The 22,625-nt window shown below is 43.9% G+C and overlaps 1 protein-coding gene across 2 annotated transcripts in view; it reads left to right on the forward strand.

Moving 5' to 3' along the window:
- Nucleotides 1–5,899: 5,899 nt before the first annotated feature.
- RCBTB1 (RCC1 and BTB domain containing protein 1) overlaps nucleotides 5,900–22,625 on the forward strand; it is a 48,068-nt gene continuing 31,342 nt past the window's right edge. The window contains exons 1-4 of one of the 2 annotated variants that reach the window (XM_038569460.1): nucleotides 5,900–5,992; nucleotides 21,385–21,460; nucleotides 21,594–21,760; nucleotides 22,338–22,488. In XM_038569460.1, coding sequence (XP_038425388.1) covers nucleotides 21,635–21,760; nucleotides 22,338–22,488 — 277 coding nt within the window. In that variant the 5' untranslated portion in view covers nucleotides 5,900–5,992; nucleotides 21,385–21,460; nucleotides 21,594–21,634. Of the gene's footprint in view, nucleotides 5,993–11,752; nucleotides 11,867–21,384; nucleotides 21,461–21,593; nucleotides 21,761–22,337; nucleotides 22,489–22,625 lie in introns of those variants that run through there. The other variant, XM_038569461.1, reaches the window with a different exon arrangement.

Consider the following 22,625-nt stretch of genomic DNA (forward strand, 5'->3'; position numbering starts at 1 on the left):
CAAATTTTACATTTTGTCATATTTGTTCTCTCTTTTCATGGATAAGTATATATACTGTATTAGTTTCATTTTCTGTTTGTTTGCTGAGCCATTTGCAGACCTTGTGACACTCTGTCCTTAAATACTCAGGTAGGCATCTCCTAACAATAACGACATTCCCAATATTACTGTGATCATACTGAAAAAATAACAGAAACATTTAAAAAAATCACCTCATATCTAATCAGCCCATATTAAATTTCTGATTCTCCACAAAATATTTTTATAAATTTTTGTTTTTATTTTTTAAAGATTTATTTATTTATTCATGAGACACACACAGAGAGAAGCAGAGACACAGGCAGAGGGAGAAGCAGGCTCCATGCAGGGAGCTCGATGTGGGACTCGATCCCAGGACCCCAGGATCATGCCCTGAGCTGAAGGCAGACGCTCAACTGCTGAGCCATCCGGGCATTCCATAAATAAATTTTAAAAATAAATTAAAAAAATTATTTTCCAATTCTCCATTACCACTTCTCTCAATCTTGCCCCTCCCTGTATTTATGCTGTTTATTTATCCCAAATATAAGAGCAGAAATGGTCCCCAAAGTAGTTGGATGGATACTAATTGAGGTTGTAAAACTTATTGTGACTGATCATGTTTACCTATTCAGTTAAGCTAATTGAAAATCAAGAAGTGCCTGGTTAAGTGTCCAACTCTGGATTTTGGCTCAGGTCATGGTCTCGAGGGTCATGAGATCGAGCCCCATGTCAGGCTCCCAACTCAGCAGGGGGTCTGCTTGGGATTCTCTCTCTCCCCTTCCCTCTGCTCCTCCCTGCTGCACTCTCCCTCTCTCTTTCTCAAATAAATAAATAAATCTTAAAAAAAAAGAATTTCTTTCTAGGTCGATTCTATATTTTATTACATTTATAAAATCCTAAGACACGCCATCTTCAATTCTCAAAAATAATTAAGTTGTTTTTGCAGCTGTCAGATAGATGTCTGCGTATTACAACTGTATTACAAAAACAGGTAAGCAATCTTATATAGTGACCTAAGTGTTCCCTATTTAGCTGTTACAAGAGTTGGTGGCCTCTGGCCTTTTTTTTTTTTTTTTAATTTATTGAGAGAGTGAGAAGGAGCACATGAGCAGGTGGGACAGGGAAACAGAGAATCGCAAGCAGAGTCCTGATTGAGAATATTTCCTGATGTGGCGCTTGATTCCCTAATCCTGAGATCATGAGCTGAACCAAGAGGTGGGACATTGAACCGACTAAGCCACCTAGGTGCTCCATGCTCTGGCTTATTTCTTTCAGTCTTGACCAACCACAAGAAAAGGTGGAGACAATCTGGGTGCTCCTTGCTGTTTTTCTTCTCTCAGAAGAACTAATGTTCAAGTCTTTGAAGAGGTAACTGAAATCTCTTTTAATTTTGCTTACGCAGTATCAAGAACCTTCCAGTGGCCCATGAAGAACAAGTGTCTGCCTAAGGGAGATTCAGAAGATATTCTTGGCAAAGACACTGTGTAAGAGGCGTGCTCCATTAAGTGTTAGTTGGTCCAGCTGAAGGAAGCACACGGAATTGGCTGACGCACACTGGGCCAAATTGAAACTCACAGAGAGCGCAGTAGAGGAAAAGGGAGCAAACAAAAGATGATAACCTGATTTTCCATTTACTGAGAGATTACTTCAAAATGAAATTCTGAAGCCCCTGAGAATGATTAGAATTGTTCTCCTATGGGGCACCCTGATGGCCCAGTGGTTGAGCATCTGCCTCTGGCTCAGGCTGTGACCCCGGGGTCCTGGGATTGAGTCCCACATCAGGCTTCCCACAGGGAGCCTGCTTCCCCCTCTGCCCATGTCTCTGCCTCTGTGTCTCTCGTGAATAAATAAATAAAATCTTAAAAAAAAAAATGTTCTCCAATGTCCCACTCAACCTTAAAGCTTACATTAACTGTATTTCATTGGGTTCTTTTTTTTTTCTTTTTTAAAGATTTTATTTATTTATTCAAGAGAGAGCATGAGCAGGGGCAGAGGGAGCCTGATGATGATGACAACGGGCTGGATCCCAGGACCCTGGATCATGACCTGAGCTGAAGGCAGACGCTTAACCGACTGAGCCCCCCAGGTGCCTCTCGTTAGGTTCTTGACAGATACTTTTTGCCGCTTACTCATGTATTACCATGAACATTAAGAGGGGTCCTCCCTACTCGCTGGAGGTAAAACCCAGTTTCTTTCTTAAAGTACTACTTGTAAATTTATTTTGCCCAGTAGAAAAATCTAGAGTGCTCTGACATAATCCTGTTTGGAACAAGTAATTTTGCTGTTTTTAGATAACAATTATAGAGAGCTTCTGAGGCTGGGATAAAAAAAGTTTAAAAAAATCACCTAGTACTAGTCCACAAGGCAATCATAGGTGAAGAGCCTATGATTTGTTTGATGGAGAGTTAATCCAATACATTACACTAATACTAATGAATATGTTCGTCTTCCAAGCACATCAATGTTAACCTAATTAGGTTTCCTTTGTCCCAGAGGTAAATGAGGTCACCAAGACCAGCTACATAGGGTTACTCACTTTTCCTAAATAAATTATACTGTTTCATGCCTTCCTACTTTTGAACATTACGGCTCTTTTTTTTCTGGAAGGTCTTTCTCTCCCTTCCATCTAACTACTAATTGTCCTCCAAATTCATTTTCCCAGAAAGTTTTTTTTCCCCCTGACCTTCTAATAGTGGTCCTTCCTTTGTGTTCACCTGGCATCCCATATCATACGTTTTTCACCGTGTACTAGAATAATGAAACAAACTACGTATTCCTGGAGATCAGCAACCAGGTCTCATCCAACGTTTTATCCTCAAAGATGTTCCAAATATGGCATCTGGCACATGATACAATGAGTGCTCAGGCAATATTTGAGGAGTCAAACCCTAAACCTCAATTTCTTTTTCAAACAAATATGTTTTACAGAAGCTCTTTTGATTACATTGTAGCCTAAAGAAACAGATTTCAGGGTTGGTTTGTTTTTGGGACAAAGTAGGCTCAAAGAATTTTTAGTAAATTCACCGAACTGCTACAACCTTGGTCAAGCCACTTCATTCAGTGGATATTGAGGGTCTACCACTTGGACCTTCATTCAGTGGACATTGTATTAAGCCCAGAGGTCCTGTTTCTTTTTTTTTTTTTTAATTTTTATTTATGATAGTCACACACAGAGAGAGAGAGAGGCAGAGACACAGGCAGAGGGAGAAGCAGGCTCCATGCACCGGGAGCCCGACGTGGGATTCGATCCCGGGTCTCCAGGATCGTGCCCTGGGCCAAAGGCAGGCGCCAAACCGCTGCGCCACCCAGGGATCCCGAGGTCCTGTTTCAAATATTTCTTTTTTCTTTATTTTTTAAAGGATTTTATTTATTTATTCATGAGAGACACACAGAGAAAGAGAGGCAGAGACACAGGCAGAGGGAGAAGCAGACTCCCTGCAGGGAGCCCCACTCGGAACTCAATTCTGGGACCCTGGGGTCACACCCTGAGCCAAAGGCAGGTGCCAAACTGCTGAACCACTTGGGGATCCCCTGTTTCAAAGATTTCTTAACCTAGGGACCAAGATAGCGACAGGCAGTTTACCTCTCACAGAAAATGCACCGAATGTGTCTAGGGGGTGTGAGATTTATGTACCAGAATATGCAGTTGCCAGGAAATTGGGAAGAAGTTACAGCAGACGCTGTCTGAATGAATTTCAGTTGTTGAAGCTGTTGAATCAGGGAGGGGGAGGATGCAGAGAGAGAAAACAAGAGTAGGTGAGATTTGATCTGGATTTTGAAAGAAGGAAGTAGGAGAGTGATGTGTACCTTGGGGTGTTGCTGAATCCTGCAGCAGTGAGAGCAGCGAAAGAGAACTGTTGGCAGTAGGAGAAAAAAGACCTCCCTATGGGCAGCTCCAGGGTGCTCAGCGGTTTTAGTGCTGCCTTCAGCCCAAGGCCTGATCCTGCCAGGATCGAGTCCCACATGGGGCTCCCTGCATGGAGCCTGCCTCTCCCTCTGCTTCTGTCTCTCTCTGTGTCTCTCATGAATAAATAAATAAAATCTTGAAAAAAAAAAAAAAGAGACCTCCCTATGGGACTGGGCTCCCTTGCACTAGTGCAGTAAGATTTCTGGATAAAATCTGTTTTGATGCCCTAAGTACTTCTGACTCCGGTTTCCTTTAAGTGGGGAGAGGGTGGGGATTCAGGGCATTTCCGGCAAACGCCGAAGAATGCACGAAGGCAAAAGACACTAAAGCAAGTAGGGAAAAAGTAATCCAAAGAAAGTGGAGCAGTCCAGGAAAATCGGAATTCTCTGGAGCCAGAGCCTCGGGTACAGCTGCAGTGCCAGGAGGTGTGGAGGAGCGGCCTTCCTCCAGGAGACCATCTGAGTTTTGGGGATACTGATCTTTTTTGGTTTTGTTTTTCTGTTTATTTGTGGGAGCTCACGTGGGAACGGCCCGTTGGAACAATACTGCTTAGAAAATTCTGCCAAGTGGGCTGCTGGGGTTGGTGAAGGATCTCAAGATGGCGGGGCGAAAACTTGCTCTAAAAACCACTGACTGGGTAGCTTTTGGGGAGATCATACCCTGAAACCAGAAGGCCATTGCCAACTCCCTGAAATCCTGGAATGAGACGCTAACCTCCAGGTTGGCTACTCTTCCTGAGAAACCACTTGCTATGGACTGGGCTTACTACAAGGCCAATGTGGCAAAGGCCGGCTTGGTAGATGACTTTGAGAAGTTTAATGCCCTGAAGTTTCCTGTGCCAGAGGATAAATACACTGTCCAGGTGGATGCTGGGGAAAAAGAAGATGTGAGGGATCCCTGGGTGGCGCAGCGGTTTGGCACCTGCCTTTGGCCCAGGGCGTGATCCTGGAGACCCGGGATCGAATCCCACGTCAGGCTCCCGGTGCATGGAGCCTGCTTCTCCCTCTGCCTGTGTCTCTGCCTCTCTCTCTCTGTGACTATCATAAATAAATTAAAAAAAAAATTAAAAAAAAAAGAAGATGTGAAAAGCTGTGCTGAGTTTTTGTCCCTCTCAAAGGCCAGGATTGAAGAATATGAAAAAGAGCTGGAGAAGACGAAGAACATAAATCCATTTGATCTGATGATCACATGACCATTGAGGACCTGAATGAAGTCTTCCCAGAAACCAAATTAGACAAGAAGAAGTATCCCTATGGGCCTCACAAGCCAATTGAAAATTTATAAACTTGAGTTGAGGAGAAAGCCCTGCCCCTCATATTATAAACGTTGGACATTAAAAATAATGATACGGTAAAAAAAAAAAAAAAAAAAGGAAAAAAAAAAAAGAAAATTCTGCCGAGGGGATCCCCGGGGTGGGGGCTCAGCGGTTGAGCACCTGCCTGGGGCCCAGGGCGTGACCCCGGGGGTCCCGCGTCGGGCTCCCCGCAGGGAGCCTGCTTCTGCGCCTCTGTCTCTCTCTAACATGAATGAAAAATAAAAGCTTTAAAAAGAAAAAAAAAAAGTTCCGCCGAGGAGTTAGGACTTTAGCCTCCGTCCCACGGAGCGACCGGGGTTCCCAGGGCGCCCTGCGATCCTTTGTAGAGACGGTCGCGGTCTCCAGAGCTCCTGCGGCCTCAGGTCACTCACCTGCAGGAAGAAGGGGAGGGTCCGTCGCGGTGAGGCCCCCACCCCCCGCCAGGGCGCCTCCGGGGGCAGCGCGTGCGCAGTGAGTGCCCCGAGGGCGCCCCGGGCCGCCGAGCGCCAAGCCCGCGCGGGAGCGCGCCGACCGCCACCGAGCTCACCGCCACTCTCCCCCGCGGGGCCCCGCCCCCGCCTCGTGCGCCCGCCCCCCCCGCGGCCCCAGCGAGCCCCGCCCCCCGCGCGGCGTCGGCGTCACGTGAGGCGGCCCGGCCACGTGACCGCGGCCCCGCCCCCTCCGCGCCTCCCGAGCGCCGGGCGGCTGCAGGCGGGCGACTCCCGGGGCCGGGCCAGTGCGGACGGCGCGACGCGGCGGCTGGCGTCCAGGTAGTCGGGGGTGGGGGGCGAGCTCGCGGGGGCCGCCCTTCCTCGTGCGCGTCCTCCCCCGCTCCGTGGGGCTGCGGGCTCGGCCCCCGGCTCCCTCCGCGGCCCGGCGGGAGGAGTCTGCGCCGCCGCGGGAGCCGCGGGAGCCGGGGACGAGGGCGGGGGCAGCGCGGGCAAAGTTTCCCCGGCTCCGTCTGGACGCGGCTGCGGGCGCTGCGGGCCCCGAGGAGACCCCCCCCCCCCGGCAGTGCGGCGCCCGGGGGGCGCACCGAGGAGCCCTGGGCCTGCGGCCGGCGCCCCGCCCCCGGCTCCCCTCCGGGTGCCCTCGACGGCCCCCGGGACGCGGCGGCCTCTGACCCGCCCCGGGGTCGTCTCTGCAGAAGCTGGGCACTGCCGAGCGCCCGAGCGGCAGCACACTGGTGCCTAGAAGCAGGTTCTGGCTTATTGGACGTTGGCCCGTCTTTTATTTTGTATTTTATTATTATTATTATTATTATTATTATTATTATTATTATTATTATTATTATTTGGCGCGCGGAGGCGGGAAGGGGGCGGGATTCTAGCTCTTGGAGGCAAAAACGGAGTTTTCCGAGGCTGCCGTGCTTCGTGGGGCGGTGACATCAGGCCCCCAGGGCACAGCGTGCTGGAGGGAACGCAGGGGGAGCCGACCCCAGGGCACTTTACAGTGTGCCCGGGACTTAAGAAAGTGTCCATTTGGAGTGAGCACTGGGTGCGTTTCACCTTTGTTTTGTGTGTGTGTGTGTGGTTTTCTTTTTTTAAGATTGGTTTATTGATTCATGAGACACAGGCAGAGGGAGAAGCAGGCTCCACGCAGGGAGCCCGATGCTGGACTCGATCCCGGGACCTCGAGGTCACGCCCTGGGTCAGAGGCAGGTGCTCAACCCTTGAGTCCCGCCCCTCCTCATGCAGGACTCGATTTGGGGACCCGAGGTCAAGCCCTGGGTCGGAGGCAGGTGCTCAACCCTCGAGCCCCCACCATGCGGGACTCTATCCTGAGTCCCCGAGGTCACGCCCTGGGTCAGAGGCAGGTGCTCAACCCTTGAGTCCCGCCCCTCCCCATGCGGGACTCGATTTGGGGACCCGAGGTCACGCCCTGGGTCAGAGGCGGGTGCTCAACCCTCGAGCCCCCCTTCCCCCATGCGGGACTCTATCCCGAGACCCCGATGTCACGCCCTGGGTCAGAGGCAGGTGCTCAACCCTTGAGGTCGTCCCGTCGTCCCCCCTTCCCGTCCCTCGCCTCCCGTCCCGCATTTCACCTCTTTGAAACGCTTTCAGGGTTGAGTAGGTAACTATGTCCGTTCTATTAATACAGCAGTTAATCTGTGGGTTGGGTATCTTTTAATCCATCGTGCGAATACCAGTCTATTTATTAAGTACTTCTAAGACAGGTCCTATTTCTTCTTCCCTCTAGAAGAAGAGGAAGGATATTAATCATTGAAGAGATTTGCTCTGCACTGATTTTTATGTCCGCGACTCAGATGATCAAATCCTGGGAACTTTAGAAAGCAGAGAGCCATAAAAAAAGCTATCAAAGTTTGCAGCTCAAAAGAATTCTTTTGAATTTTTGAAAATAAAGAGTGCCTGTACGTTTTAGCAAAAGCTTGGCTTTATCTTAAGAATCAGCAGCTCAAACTAGGGAGTCTGAGACCGCGTCCTCCTATATCTAAAAGTCAGTGTGGCCAGGATGAAACTGAAAGGAGATCAAAGACCATTCTTATTATTCATTTTTTTTTCTGTGTGTACTGCATTAAACCGTCATGCATCATAGACAAGATTTGGGTGCTCAAGGAGACTAGAGTCCAACTAGGGCATTAGGACACATTTTAAAGATATTCTGTGGTTTAAAAAAAAAAAACAGTCTAAAGATGTTACATATTGTGTACATGTTGAAGGATGCACAGGAGGAATATGGTGAATGTTGCTTGAGTTCAACCAGCATAGACTTCGTGGAGGAGATCAGCTAAGTGACTATCTAAATCAGTTATGTATTTGACCCACAATTTGGACTTAATTCTTTAAAATTCCAAGTACATTAAGTCCACGTTCTAGATTTCCTTTTTTTTTTAATTTTTTGATTTTGCAAGGAAACAAAATTTAGAAACTAGAGAAGCATAAAGAAGAATGTACATCACCTGTAATTATAGTATCTAAAGATAACAACAGTTAATGTTTTGGGGGCACACATCCTTTTTACTATACAAATTTACTGGGTTGCTGTGGTCAGACAGTGAGATTCTGGGTTATGAGGGATACTGTGATACCCAAATCTAGTTCATACCGGAGTGTAGGACAGGCAAGAGCAAGGGTTTGAATATTGAAGAATTTAATTTAGCCAGGTCTATTTGATTGTGAGTTTAGGTAAAGAGTTTGAATAGTAAGAGTTGAAATAGCTGGGGATGCCTCTTTTTTTTTTTTTTTCTTAGTGTTAGATTTTAACAAATGAGATCATACGAACACCTCATAAATTGTGTGACCTTTCAGGAGATCATGAATTTCACTTGGTTAAGACTATACTCAGGCTATTCTCGAAAGATGACGCCTATCCTTCCCACAACCCTAGAAAAGAAGATTCTGTGGCTTTCTTGAGATTAGCATTCGACAGGGGCAAAAGAGGAGTATGTTTGCCGAGATGTTCTTTTCAACGCGTAAGAAAAGGTTTTCTATCCCCCTTCTAGTGCTTCAGTCATGAACTCGAAGAGTAGAGTGGAAACATCTAGTAATATTGTTGACAGCTGTGGTAAAGTGTCACCCATGATCACTGCCAGCAGTATCTCCCATCCCTATGCTTGACTGCTGCACCTCCCATTAAGATATGGGGTCTGTGTCTACTCCCATGGAATCTAGGAGAAGGAGAGGCCACCTGCAGTGGCCCAGATGTGTGAGTGAGGCCTCATGAGTAACCTCAACTGAGTTACTCAAAACAGAATTGAGGGCAGCCTGGGTGGCTCAGCGGTTTAGTGCCGCCTTTGGTGCAGGGTGTGATCCTGGAGTCCCCAGATCGAGTCCCACGTCAGGCTCTGTGCATCCAACCTGCTTCTCCCTCTGCTTGTGTCTCTGCCTTTCATTCTCTCTCTCTCTCTGTCTGTCTCTCATGAATAAAGAAATAAAATTAAAAAAAAAAAAAAGAAATAAAATTTTTTTAAAAAAACCCCACAGAATTGAAAGAAATAGCAAATTGCTCTTGTCTTAAGCCATGGAGTTTTGGGATGGTATGTTATTCAGCAAAAGATGATTGAAACAACATAGCACCTTGCGTCATAAAACCCTTGGTGTGAATCTGGTTCACACATAAGTCAGTCCCAAGATGTGATCCCTGAGCACAGAATTGAGGGCAGCGTATGCAGTAGTGTGCCTTAGTGATAAGTCTCTAAATTATCAAATCTTTATTTCACATTGCATAAGGATGTACTTCCTGAATTAGTTTTCACCAAATACTGTGACTGTATCTTGTTCTCTGCAAGGTAACTGGTTAAGTCAAAAATCATTTTGTGTAATTGGTTATTACCAGTCTTAAGTTAACATGTTTTAAAGGAATTACCCATTATCGAGGTGATGGATGTGTGGTGTTTTCTTGCAGTTTGCCAGTTGATGAATTTAGTACCATGATCGTAGTCATAAATACTTAGAGTACAAGTGTAAGATCTGCTTTGTTCTCAGGGGTCAGGGAGAGTGGGTCTTATGCAGACTGTCATTTCATATGTGTATATACAGGACTTTCAACAAAGAGATGATGTATTGTTCAGGAGCACTTGTCTCCTTATGTTTAAGTGACCAGCTTCCCATTCCAAGTCTGGTTAGATCAGTTTAAGAAAAAAAAAAAAAAAAAAAACCAAACCAACCACCTACTTTACTTCACTGGTGAAAAAAAACTCACAGGAGCTCAGATGGGTACTTTTACAGACTGAAGCTTTCCATCTTCTACTGGACTCTGTCTTAGCACCTTTAGAGGTTCCTCTGCTCAGTGCTCTTTCCCTTTCTCTCTGGTGGCTGCTTTTTAGACCTCAGACCTTTTCCATACCTTCCTCTCCCCCGCCTCCATTTTCTATTGCTATTTTTCCTCTTCCTCTGAACAGAAAGCTTTCCATTTTTGCAGGGAGAAATAGGTGACCTCAGAAGCAAGTCAAATGCAAATCAAACCCACAATGAGATACTTCACAGCCACTAGGATGGCTGTAATAAAAAAGACATTAATTAGTGTTGGTGAGGATATGGGGAGGTTGGAATCCTCATAAATTACTGGTAGAAATGAAAGCTGCAGAGGGAAAGGGAGAAAAAGAGAAGAGAAATCGTTTCCAACTTCTGATGCCCCATCCTTGAAACTCACTTCCGTCCATATCTGTCCTTTCATTCTCCTGGGTTTTCACAAAGACGCGCCTCCTTGTTACAACTCGTCTTGCACTTCTGCTTCAGATTCCACTTCTTGTTACTTCCTTAGTAACCCTGTTTAGTGGTTGTGTCCTGTCCTTATCTTTCTCTCTACTGGCTCCTTCCCACTAACATTTAAACATTTTTCAGTCTCTTGGGGCACCTGGCTGGCTCAGTCCGTAAAGCATGTGACTCTTGATCTTGGGGATGTGAGTTCAAGCCCCATGTTGGGTGTAGGGATTACTTGAAGACAAAAGCATTAAAAAAATTTTTTTTGAGACTTTAACATGTTTAAAACAGATCACTCTAAATATGACCTTCAATTCCAGCCCATTTTCATTTACTGCCTAGCTATTTCACTTTTCCTTTACAGGCAAACTTTGTGAACAGGTTGTTTATATTCATTGTTTCCTTTTCTTCATCTTTCACATGTTCCTCAACCTGCTGCAATCTGGCCTTGTCCACCTATAAATAACTTCACCAAAACTCACCAGTGATTCTTGTTCCATCCAGTGGACATACCTCAGTCCTTCTAGTTTGGTCTCAGCAGCATTAGGCCTTGGCACTACCTCCTTTGTAATATCCCTGTCCCTAGGCTTCTATGATGCTATGTTCTCCTGGTTTTCTTTCTACTGTGCCTATTCCTTCACAGACTCTTCTGCAGGGGTATTCCTTTGTCTCTCTGCTGTTGGACTTTTAGAGTTCTTTCCAAGATCCCCTTCTCCCCTTAATCCATACATTTTTCCCTGGGTGATCTCAGGCCAAATTTCCAGATCTCCAATCCAGATCTCTTTCTTGATCTTTAGATTTATAAATGGACCTTTTGGACATAGCCACTTTGATATCCCACTGGCAGCCAAACTTCAAATGTCCAGGTTAGACTTCCTCATCTCCCCCCTGAAATTGGCTGTGTTCTCTGTCCTAACGAGTGGCACTGTGGTTCACTGTCACTTAAGCTGAGCAGCTGGGTATGATCCTTAGCTCTCCTTTCCTCTTATTCAGGTCCTTTCCCCCATTCTGTCAGTTAAAGAACCCTCTTGGGGTTCCTGTCCCCTGTCTCCTGTCCAGGCCTCTCCATTTCCATTTCCTTGGTATGGGCTGCTTTCTTGCTGGCCTTACCGCAGCCACCTTGGGCTCTTTTTCTTCATCCCCATCTGGTCTCTTTTTCTTCATCCCCATCTGGTCTCTGCATTCAGCCCAAGTAATCTTTAACAGACGTACATCTGATCACGCCACTTCCCTGCTTAAGATCTTTCAGTGATTAAATGTTGCTCTTAGGATAAAGGCGAAGCTTTCTGGCTACAGCCCTGCTACATTTCTTTCAGTTCCTCCACCTGGCATATACATTCACCGTTCCCGGTGCCTGTCTTCTCACAGGTAGTTGCCACTGGGAGATTCTGGTGTTCCATGGCATTCCCGCCTCCCCAGCAGAGCGGTGGCCGCTCGCTCTGGTGAACATCTCTTTATGCACCTAGACCCCCCTGACCCCATGTAAGTTCTGCTTGGGGCAGGGGAGGGGGTTGTGGTGGTGGCTTTGGGGCTTTTTTACCTAGGGGACATCAGGTAAGCATTTTTTGAATGAGTACAGCATGCCTCTGCTCGTCCACTGCTGGAATTTCAATTTGGCTTTGGGCCATCAGAGGGTATGGTTGATATTTTAATGTGGCCAGCAGACACTGGTAGATGAAATCACATTAGAGCTGCTCATGTAGGAAAGGTTCACGATACCATAAATGGATTTGAACTTGGGTCCTTCTATTCCAGCCTTGAACACATTAGAAAAATAAAATCAAGCATTACTGTATTCTCTCCATTTCTTTAGCCTTTTGACCCATCTATTTTTGAAGTGATCTGTTTTACAAAGCCTTGTATGTTTGGCGCAATGAAGAACAAAACTATAGGAATTACTTCAAATCATCAAAGTTCCATTCTGTTTGCCTTTTAAAAATAGAAGTATCTCATAAAAACAGTACTTCTATAAGATTATAGTCAGCTTCACAACCCTGGAGACGTTGTTGTTGTTGTTCTGCTAATACTATTGCCACTTGGGTTATTTGCTTTTCTAACCTGAGCACGTGGCTTCAGTTGAATTATTTCTTCACTTACAATGAGCTGTCAGATACTCTGTCCTAGAATTGCCTAAAGCTTCTGTGCAATGAAATGAAAGTGGCCCTTCAGATGATTGGGGGGGAGGGGGGGATGGAGAATTGCTTCCAGAGACCATAATTGCTAATTGTGTTGGGAAGTGATAGATGTCCTCTCCGGTGAGTAACAAATTCGAGCAAAACTGATGACAAAGAGGGCAGTCACTATGTTAGGAAATTCTAAAACATCGGTCTGTTTTTAAACAAAGGTAGGAGGATTATCTTGTCACCTGTTCATCTTTGTGTTTTTGAAGGATGGCATCAACTCTTTTGGAGAATGCCACATTCTCAGAGCCCCTTTGTCTTTATGGAATTTGTCAAGCATTCAGGACATTCCCTTTCTTTCTTGTAGTCAGGTAAGCTTGCAGAAAAGAGAAGTGAATGACAGCTGTTCTAGTAGCTGGGGCGGTAAAAGCATCAGTATCTCTGAAACTTTGCTTCTTTGCAGTACTCACACCACAGTATGGCTGCAGCAGTCTTAAAGTGTATTTTTATTTATAAAAATCTGAGGCTGAGTCTTAGAGGCCCGTCTGGCCCTTGGAAATACATTTGGCGTCTAAGTCAGAGGTGTAGCATCTGTTCAGTCTCAAAAAGACCATTAGAAGGAGTACGGCAGAAATTGATGAGAGTAACATTTGGCTCTTCTGTAACTTGAGAGGTTTCCTGAATTTATTTTGCTGTGGCGTAGACGTGTGACATGACAAGCTGTGGAGTTGCACCCCAGAAGTTAGCCTAAAACCCTACAACTCATCTCTTTGAAAGTCTTACTAGAATTAAAATGCAATACTCAAAAATAGAGAAAGATGGCTACACACTTACATCTTTTGTGCTCAGACAGGAACTTCCGTTGGTGAAAAAAGGAAGAAAGCTATGAAAAACCCTCATTCCTGCAGGAAACTGGGTGATCTTCACTGAGGAAATGCTTACATTTTTATCATCTGCTAGGATACTAAGAATTTGATTTCTGGAATTTCGTGTAGCAGTTTTCCAGGATATATCATTTTCATTTGGTTGTAACTGTTGTGCACATAATTTTTTTCCATTTATACATTCATATGTATCACATAGACCATATATTTGTATGTGGTATTCTGTTGTCTGGTTATTCTACTTGTATTTGTGTTCCAGGTTTCCACTTCCTAGGATCTTTCTTTTAGACCATAATCTCGCAGGTCCCCGGGTGGCTAAGTGGTTTAGCGCCGCCTTCGGCTCAGGGCGTGATCCTGGGATCGAGTCCCGCATCGGGCTCCCTGGATGGAGCCTGCTTCTCCCTCTGCTTTTGTCTCTGCCTCCCTTTCTGTGTCTCTCGTGAATAAATAAATAAAATCTTAAGAAGACCATAATCTCTTCAGAGCCAGAGACCAAAAAAAAAAACAAAAAAAAAAAAAAAACCAGAGACCATGAACGTATTGCTCTTTATGATTTCCCCCAACATTCTTGGTGTGTGGGGTCATTGTCAGAGGAAGAATTAATATATGCTATTATTTTGTTCACAATATCCTACAGTAGTGCTTTTTTTGGTGAGGCATCTTAGACTTTATCAATAGCTCATTAACTATAAATAAATTCCTGTTGTAAGGCAGCTTAGCAACTTAAGCTGATAATAAATCATTACCCATCCAGTTTCTGAAAACAGAAGAAAAAACCTCTATTAGAGATTTTCAGTGTACGTGTAAGTGCTTTAATTTAAATAAAGTTTTTTTGCAATTACAACGTCGTTTTTCATATTTGACGTAGCTATTTGAAATAGTCTGTAGCAGGCCATATCTGGTGTGCTGAAGATCATACAGGCCACCTCTAAGGGGACTGAGCATTCAGAGTCCTTTATGTTTACTGTGAGAATATCAGCTTCCGAGATAAGGAAGGGTACACACTTCCTCCTGCCCCAAGAATGACGCCACTAGAAGAGTCAGAATCTTGGTGCCAGCTAACCAGCCTGCGTGGCTGTTCACGGTATTCTGACCTCTTCCTTAGCAAACTGTTTTAGGTCAGCAGGAGACACGTTCTGATGTGGACTCTCCCGTCCGTTGCATCCGTCTCCTTTGTGCCAAATACATGCAGGTTAAAGTGAGGGTGATACCCGTGTGGAAGCCACTTGCTAGTACGTTACAATTCTAATTTCCAGCGTTGTTTAATATTGAGAGCATTATTTTATCAAAAACAAAGTTTTCCTTTACTAGTTTCTCCATTTCCTGTTGTTTTTTTAAAATCCATGTAAATGTATTCAAATACATTTTCTGCCAGATCAGTAAAGCAAACCTTCCTTTAACAGTTACTTGGTGCCCTGGGGAAGGGAAAATAAATTGCTCCTAGAGGGATCCAAAGATCGGTTGCTACATTACTCCTTTAGTCTTCCATTCTAAATGTAGATTTCTAAAATTGGAAGGTCTGTGTTTGTCCTCTTGACTAAATTTGCTTTTAGAGTGTAAAATAAAATAACCTTTTCTTCTCCATGCCACGAGCTTTCTGAGGGGCAGTGCTGGTTCACTGGGAAAAGCCATCTAGGGAATGGGATTTTGATCTGTTACCAATGGACACAAAAGAAGTCTTTGGGAATATAGGGTATATTTTCAAGCGCCAGAGAAAATATGGAGATCCACATGAGTTGACCTATTATCCTTTGAGGTGTTAAAATGCTTCCATCCTTTGCTTTCTTATTTCTGCACTATTCTTGCTTTATTTCCATATGGCAGAAAAGCAAGAAATCATTGATTCACTTATTAATGCACAATTGAGGCTGAACATATTAATGCTTTGTATAAGGAAGTACTTCCTAAGTAATAAGCAAAAAAAAAAATGTTGCAAAAGAAAAAAGATTATCTTTTTTTTTTTAAAGATTTATTTATTTATAATAGACATAGAGAGAGAGAGAGAGAGAGAGGCAGAGACACAGGAGGAGGGAGAAGCAGGCCCATGCCGGGAGCCCAACGTGGGACTCGATCCCGGGACTCCAGGATTGCACCCTGGGCCAAAGGCAGACGCCAAACCCCTGAGCCACCCAGGGATCCCCGAAAAAAGATTATCTTATTGAAGTACTTCAGAGATGATTTTTTTAACTGTATTTTTTTTTTAAGATTTTATTTATTCATGAAAGAGAGAGAGAGAGAGAGGCAGAGACACAGGCAGAGGGAGAAGCAGGCTCCATGGGGAGAGCCTGATGTGGGACTCGATCCTGGGTCTCCAGGATCACACCCTGGGCTGAAGGCTGTGCTAAACCGCTGAGCCACCCGGGCTGCCCTCAGAGGTGATTATTTAATATAACTGACATGCTGATTAGAACTCATTTTTATAATAATCTCTAGGAGGACTGGTCATCATAACAAGTAGTTGGTTTAGTTTGAATTGCTATATATGCTGGAAAGTTCTAAGAAGGCTGTATGTCTTTTAGAAGTGTTCCATTTAAGATTTCTCTAATCTAAACTTACCTTCCCAAGACAGAATTAATTTTGATTTTACTTTTTCAAAAATATTTTTTAGGACTGGAACACTTCTATATTTAATTTAAAAACATATAGCTTTGGGGATCCCTCGGTGGCTCAGCGGTTTAGCCCCTGCCTTAGGCCCAGGGCAAGATCCTGGAGCCCCAGGATCAAGTCCCACATTGGGCTCCTTGCATGGAGCCTGTTTCTCCCTTTGCCTTTGTCTCTGCCTCTCTCTCTCTCTCTCTCTGTGTCTCTCATGAATAAATAAATAAAATCTTTTTAAAAAATAAAAATAAATAAAAACGTATAGCTTTGAACTTATTAATACAGGTTGATGTAAATCCATGGGATCATCATTTTATTTTTAATTTTTTAAAAAGATCATTTGAGAGCAAGAGAAGAATGTATGCACGTGTGTGGGGAAGGAGCACAGGGAAAGGAAGAGAATCTCAGGTGGACTCCCCACAGAGCACAGTCAAAACCAAGAGTTGGTCCCTTAACCAACTGAGCCACTCAGGTGCCCCCATAATTTGATTTTCAAAAATTACGGTAGAATATACATAACATAAAATTAATTATTTTAACCATTTCTAAGTATACAGTTTACTGACATCAAAAACATTCATATTATTGTGCAGCGGTTACCACTGCCTGTCTCCATAGAACGTTCTAGTCTTCCCAAACTGACGCTCTGTGCCCATTAAACAGTAACTCCCCGTTCTCCTCTCCTCCCATTCTCTCTCTCTCTCATCAATCAATAAATAAAATCTTTAATAAAAAAATATTAGCAAAGGTGTTGCTGCCCCCAGGTAAGTGGAGAAATTAAACATCTCACCACAGTAATCTAATTGTAATGATGATGGTGATCATTTTGAGTTAATTGGAAAATGTTGATGGTATTTGCATTTACATTATGCTGCCTTAGGACAAGGTATGCCACATGCCGGAGTTCAGGACTGATCTGATCTGTACAGCACATAGCACATCCTGAGGTTTTTTTTTTTTTTTTAATTTTTATTTATTTATGATAGTCACAGAGAGAGAGAGAGAGGCAGAGACATAGGCAGAGGGAGAAGCAGGCTCCGTGCACCGGGAGCCCGACGTGGGACTCGATCCCGGGTCTCCAGGATCATGCCCTGGGCCAAAGGCAGGCGCCAAACTGCTGCGCCAGCCAGGGATCCCACATCCTGAGTTTTAATTACCTACACAGAACCTCTCGGAGAACCTTGTCCGAGGTCTGAGGATACCCTGTTCGTGTCCTCAGCTGCTCAGCTTGGGCGAGTCTAACCAAGGCATCCTTTGTGCTTTAGCAGCCTGCAGCCAAGGAGGCACCTTGTGCTCATACACTCTTGGGAGTCCCTGAGGACAAAGGTGCATTTGGTCTCCGGAGCCTGCTACTTAGTGGTTTTTGGAAGGAGGAAGGAATGAGTGACATTCACAGGGTTTAACCAGCCAAATTTAGATGGAAGCAAATGAGGGAACACATTTTTTGGGGGGGTAGGGAGAAGTACTTTTTATATTTGAAGCATTTTAAAGACAGATGCTGGTATACAGTATTAGGCAAAATAAAGTCAGAAGGAAGTAATATTCGAGAAGTTTAACCTCTCAGGGGCCAGGGCTGATGTTCTCTGATGTAAGAAGACTCAGAGGGCTTGGGGTTGAGTTCGGACTGTGCTTTTCACTGCTCTGTGACCTTGGGAAGTCGCTTTACCTCTGAACCTCATTCCTCATCTACGAAGAATGGATTATGGCCCTTCTTCCTCACAGGAGTATGGAGAAGATAAAATAATGTGTGTGAGGCTGCCTCCTGTGGGGCCGCAGCAGTTCATGATCACTGTCAGTGTCTTCCTTCCTGGTCTTTACCCACCTCATGGGATTGTTGGGGTAATGACTTGCCTGGGCAGCAGTACTGCCCTCGTTCTCACACCATCTGAAATCCCCTGTGGCTTGTTCATCCCAGCTTGACCACAACGTTACAGAGTTTTATAGGACGGATTTTTGAGAAACCCAGGCTCGTAAAGGTAGGTGGCATGTCACCCTGATTAGTTAAAAGCCAGCCTGCGCCTCAGGACTCTCTTTCCCACCATGCAGACTGTTGGTAATGCTTCTGATCCCATGAGGGGTATGGACCTGTAAGATACATGACCTGGTTTTATGCTGACTTTTAATTTACAAGACTTTGGACAGACATCTTGTAAAATAAAGCTGCAAGTAATTCAGCGATGGGTAAACTCAGTTCGCATAATAAGCCATCATTATGGAAGTCTGGTTTTCCAGTAGCTTGCCAAACCCTTGGGGGCATAGTTGCCTGTGTGACTGATTCATGACTTCAGAATAATTGTGCTGTTGTCAGGAAATTGTGTACGTTTGAATGTTAGTATCCCTCTGTGTTGTAATTTTTTAAAAATACTTGATTTATTTATTTGAGGGTCAGCACGATAGAGAGTGGGGGCAGGGAGGTGGAGGTGGGGGGCAGAGGGAAGCAGGCTCCTTGCTGGGCTGGGAGCCCGATGGGGGGCTCTCCAGGACCCTGAGATCATGATCTGAGCTGAAGGCAGACGCCTAACCTACTGAGCCACCCAGACGCCCCCCTTTGTGTTGTAATTTTAAATGTGACGAATCATATTTTCTTTGGCTAACTTAAATCCCTCCCCTTTTCCCTGTTTATTTAAAATTCCATATTACATACAATATTAAGTTTTGAGGACTAACTTTGATGTGATTCATAACCTAGGAAAATAAAGGATTGTTTTTTTATTTGGAATTCATTATGCTTGTATTCATTTATACTATTCCTTTCTTGTGACTTCTTCCCTATTTTGTAAGAGACACAAGGCAGGCCATTTGGGTGCAGGGTAGGAGGCATCTTTTTTGTTATTTCTAAGAGCATTTAAGGCAATCATACCATATAAAGAACACAAAAATCAAGAGCAAAGAAAAGAACAATAGTCCAGTAGGAAAAAAGGGACTTTATAAAAGGATGACGCATGAGGCCAAGAGGTGAGGAGTGCATATGCAGATTCCAGGTTCTGTGCGGCTTCAGGCCCTGAGTCAGCCACTTTATGATTTGAGCAAATTCTTAAAATATCTTTGTGTCCTATTTCCTTGTCTGTAAGTTGAGGATTACATGAATTAATAGATATAAAATATCAAGAACAGTACTTGGCACACATACTGCTCGAGAATTATCAGTTATTATTGTTGCTATTATTGCGATTATTTTTTTAAATGATGCCCAGCCTCACTCATCATAAGAGAAATTCAAGTTGAAAGAAAACCAAGATACGATGATAATACGCTGTGTAGTAAGGATGTGGCTAATCAGGTGCTGCCATACATTGGTGGTTATTTTATATACTGGCACTATTTCGGTAGAGAACAATTTGAGGTAACTGTTAAAGGTAAAATAGCAATTTGGGGTGCCCGGGTGGTGCCTTAAGACTCCCTCCCCTCCTGTGTGCTTGCTCTCTCAAATAAATAATCTTAAAAAAAAAGATAAAATAGCAATTAGACTTTAACCCAGCAGCTTCATTTTTAGGAATTTATCTTATAAATGTATATATCAGAAAAGACGTGCATATGCAATAATATATGTAGACAATAATTGCAGGCTTGTTTGTGTTAGGAAAAGACTAGCAGTGACTTAAACAGTCTCTCAGTAGAAGCAGATAAGTTGTTAACTTGATGGGTGGAATGCTATTTAAAAGTACCAGTGAGGGCAGCCTGGGTGGCTCAGCGGTTTAGCACCTGCCTTCGGCCCAGGGCGTGATCCTGGAGACCCGGGATCAAGTCCCACGTCGGGCTCCCTGCATGGAGCCTGCTTCTCCCTCTGCCTGTGTCTCTTCCTCTCTCTGTGTCTCATGAATAAATAAATAAAATCTTTAAAAAAAATAAGTGCCAGTGAAAAGAAATGAAGTCCGTCTACATGTACTAATCTATAATGCTTTCCAAGATGTGCTGTCGACTAAGGGGAAGAAGGCTTCTACACACACATATACCCAGTGCTTTTGTAAGTATACACTGCCTCTGGAAGGAATTAGCAACAACTGTCCACAGTGGTTGCCTTTGAGGAGAGGGTTGGGGAGGGATGGTAGGGAGACTTACTTTCCTTTACCCCTTTGTACTAGTTGTACGTGTACAACATCTTCGAACATGTTTAATGTATTATTTACCTTTCCCCAAATCCTTTGTGTGTCCTCACCAGCACGCACCTGTCTATACCTCTCAGAGCATTCAAATGTTGTTTCAGGAGTCTGCTGTGGAGTGATGGGGAGTAGCTCGTCCTGATTGTGTTTAATGCTTATTGAATATGTGATGTGATTCTTGAGGCATAGCAGTCATCCTCCCTGTCATCCAAGTTAGTGCTGATGGGAAAAGTCTCCCTGGATGGTGAAAACTGAGGCCTTGGCTAAGTACACCTAAGCCCCAAGGTGTTCTCAGAGGTCCTGGACCCCAGAAGGCCTTGGTCTTGAGCCTGGCTCTCTTGGCTATTTTTAGAGGTCTGAGGAGAGAAGTAGGAAGGAACTTCAGGAGTTCTGTACCTCATTAGGAAATCCTGGTTGTATTTATAAACTGGTTCTATTTCAATTTCCAGAGGTAAGAGCCAGAATGGAAACTCACTTGGCGTGGTAGGGTTTTGTGCCTGTGTAGCTCCCTGGAATTTCTAGAAATGCTTTTTAACCCTAGAAGAATTGGAGGCATGACCAGGGCTCTTTGTATAAAATTCCTTAAACAGGTCAAGTTTAGACTTTTATGGAAATTTATACCTATGTCTGCTTTTTATAGGATACTATTTAAGCTAATTGCCCCTTGCATGGAAGCTATAGTTATGACCTTGAACACTGAGATGAGGGTGAATTGTCTTCCCTTGTTTGTATGATAACTTTTTTCAATGTGAAATGAAATTTGATCTGTATATATGTAGAAAATATGGTCATAGAAATCAGGACCAGAATAAATCCTTTCTTTTATGGTTTCATTCAGTATATCTTAGGCTAGTCCTTCTTAATATTCTTGCCACTCTAGACTCCCATGAGGGATGTCGCATTCCCATCATTAAACAGCCGCTTGGTATGGCAGTGGTTTTCTACAAGGGATGGGGATCTTTGGGTGTATCCTGCAGGGTGGTAGTGGGACAGCGGGGAGGTAGAGGTAATGATTCTGATTTTTATAACATAACATTCATGTACACACACACACCCTTTCTCCCTCCCTCCCTCTCCTAAGCAAGAATTCAGTGTCTTAGACAAACTAGTATTGTAACCTTTAACTTTATCTCAGTAACCTAAGGAAAAAATGACGAGAGACCGTGGTTTCATCCGGTTAGCATGCCTTTTCCTCATCTGCTGTCTGGTTGCATGAGTATGGATGTAACAGATAAGTACTGACTTGCAAGTAGGCAAGACAAACAGCTGGTTCTAGCAAGTTGTTCCTCTCATTGCAGAGAAAGGCCCAAGTTTGATGGTGGAGGAAGGATTGGACAGGTTGCTGGGGAAAGTGAGTGATCCATTTAACCAAAGGTAGGTAGTTTCTTTTGGAATTAGGTTTTGTTTCCTTTTATTCACAGTGCCGTTTTTTTTTTTTTTTTTTTTTTTTTTTTTTAGTTTAGTGGTTATTTCATTCTTTTTCTTGGGATCTTTTCTGTTATGGCAGAGATGTCGGCTTATTTATAAGAATTACTTGAATCCAGAGTCATGGTGGATGTAGGAAAGTGGCCAATCTTCACTCTGCTCTCACCTCAAGAAATTGCATCTATTCGGAAAGCATGTGTCTTTGGCACCTCAGCCAATGAAGCCTTGTACGTTACTGACAATGATGAGGTAAGAATCTCTCAAAATGCGGAGTGGAATTTGAGTGTGAAGTTTGAAGACTGAGAAAAGATTGTGGCCAGCCGATCATCCCAGAATGCAAATTTATTCATATCAAGCTCTGTTTTGAAATATTGCAGTGGAAGATCCATAGACACATTCATTCCACTTTCCCTTGTATGTTTTTTGGCACTTTATCCCCTTGGCCCTTACTTTCCTTCCAATCTTTTCTCCTACCACTATCCCAAGTGTATCCAACAAGGCCTACCTCCTTATCCTTTGAAAAGGTTGGGGATAAAAGAACCTGAAATTCAAGAAGACTGTGTCTAATATAATCTCTCTCTCAGTTTCTTCAGTTTTACTACCCCTTAACCCTCTACTACTCTTTGAATATCATAGTATGGTTAGATATTCTAAAACTTAAGTTATGGCAGCAGAGGTTTTTTTCTTAATTTTTCTTAATCAGATCAGTTTCTTCCTACCTACTGAGCTGTCACACTGAACTTAGTGTGTCTTATTTTCAGAGTGGAGAAGGGGCCTTGGTGTAACTTCAGGCCAGCTGACTGAGACAAAACTATTTGTTTTCTAGGTCTTTGTATTCGGACTGAACTACAGTAACTGTCTAGGAACTGGAGATAATCAGAGTACACTTGTACCCAAAAAGCTAGAAGCCTTATGTGGAAAGAAGATTAAAAGCCTTAGTTATGGGAGTGGACCACATGTCCTTCTCAGCACCGAAGGTAAAGAGGGAACAAAGCCAGCTTTTCAGTTTGTGGGAAATCGAGCATTAATTCTGAGCTGAGGGGAGGTGGGGCCTTATGAAATAATTTTGAATGGTTTATTTCTTAATTTCTGGGAACTATACCAAACTAAAAGT

The sequence above is a fragment of the Canis lupus genome, chromosome 22, assembly GCF_011100685.1.
Source record: "Canis lupus familiaris isolate Mischka breed German Shepherd chromosome 22, alternate assembly UU_Cfam_GSD_1.0, whole genome shotgun sequence".
In the NCBI taxonomy this organism is placed as follows: domain Eukaryota; kingdom Metazoa; phylum Chordata; class Mammalia; order Carnivora; family Canidae; genus Canis; species Canis lupus.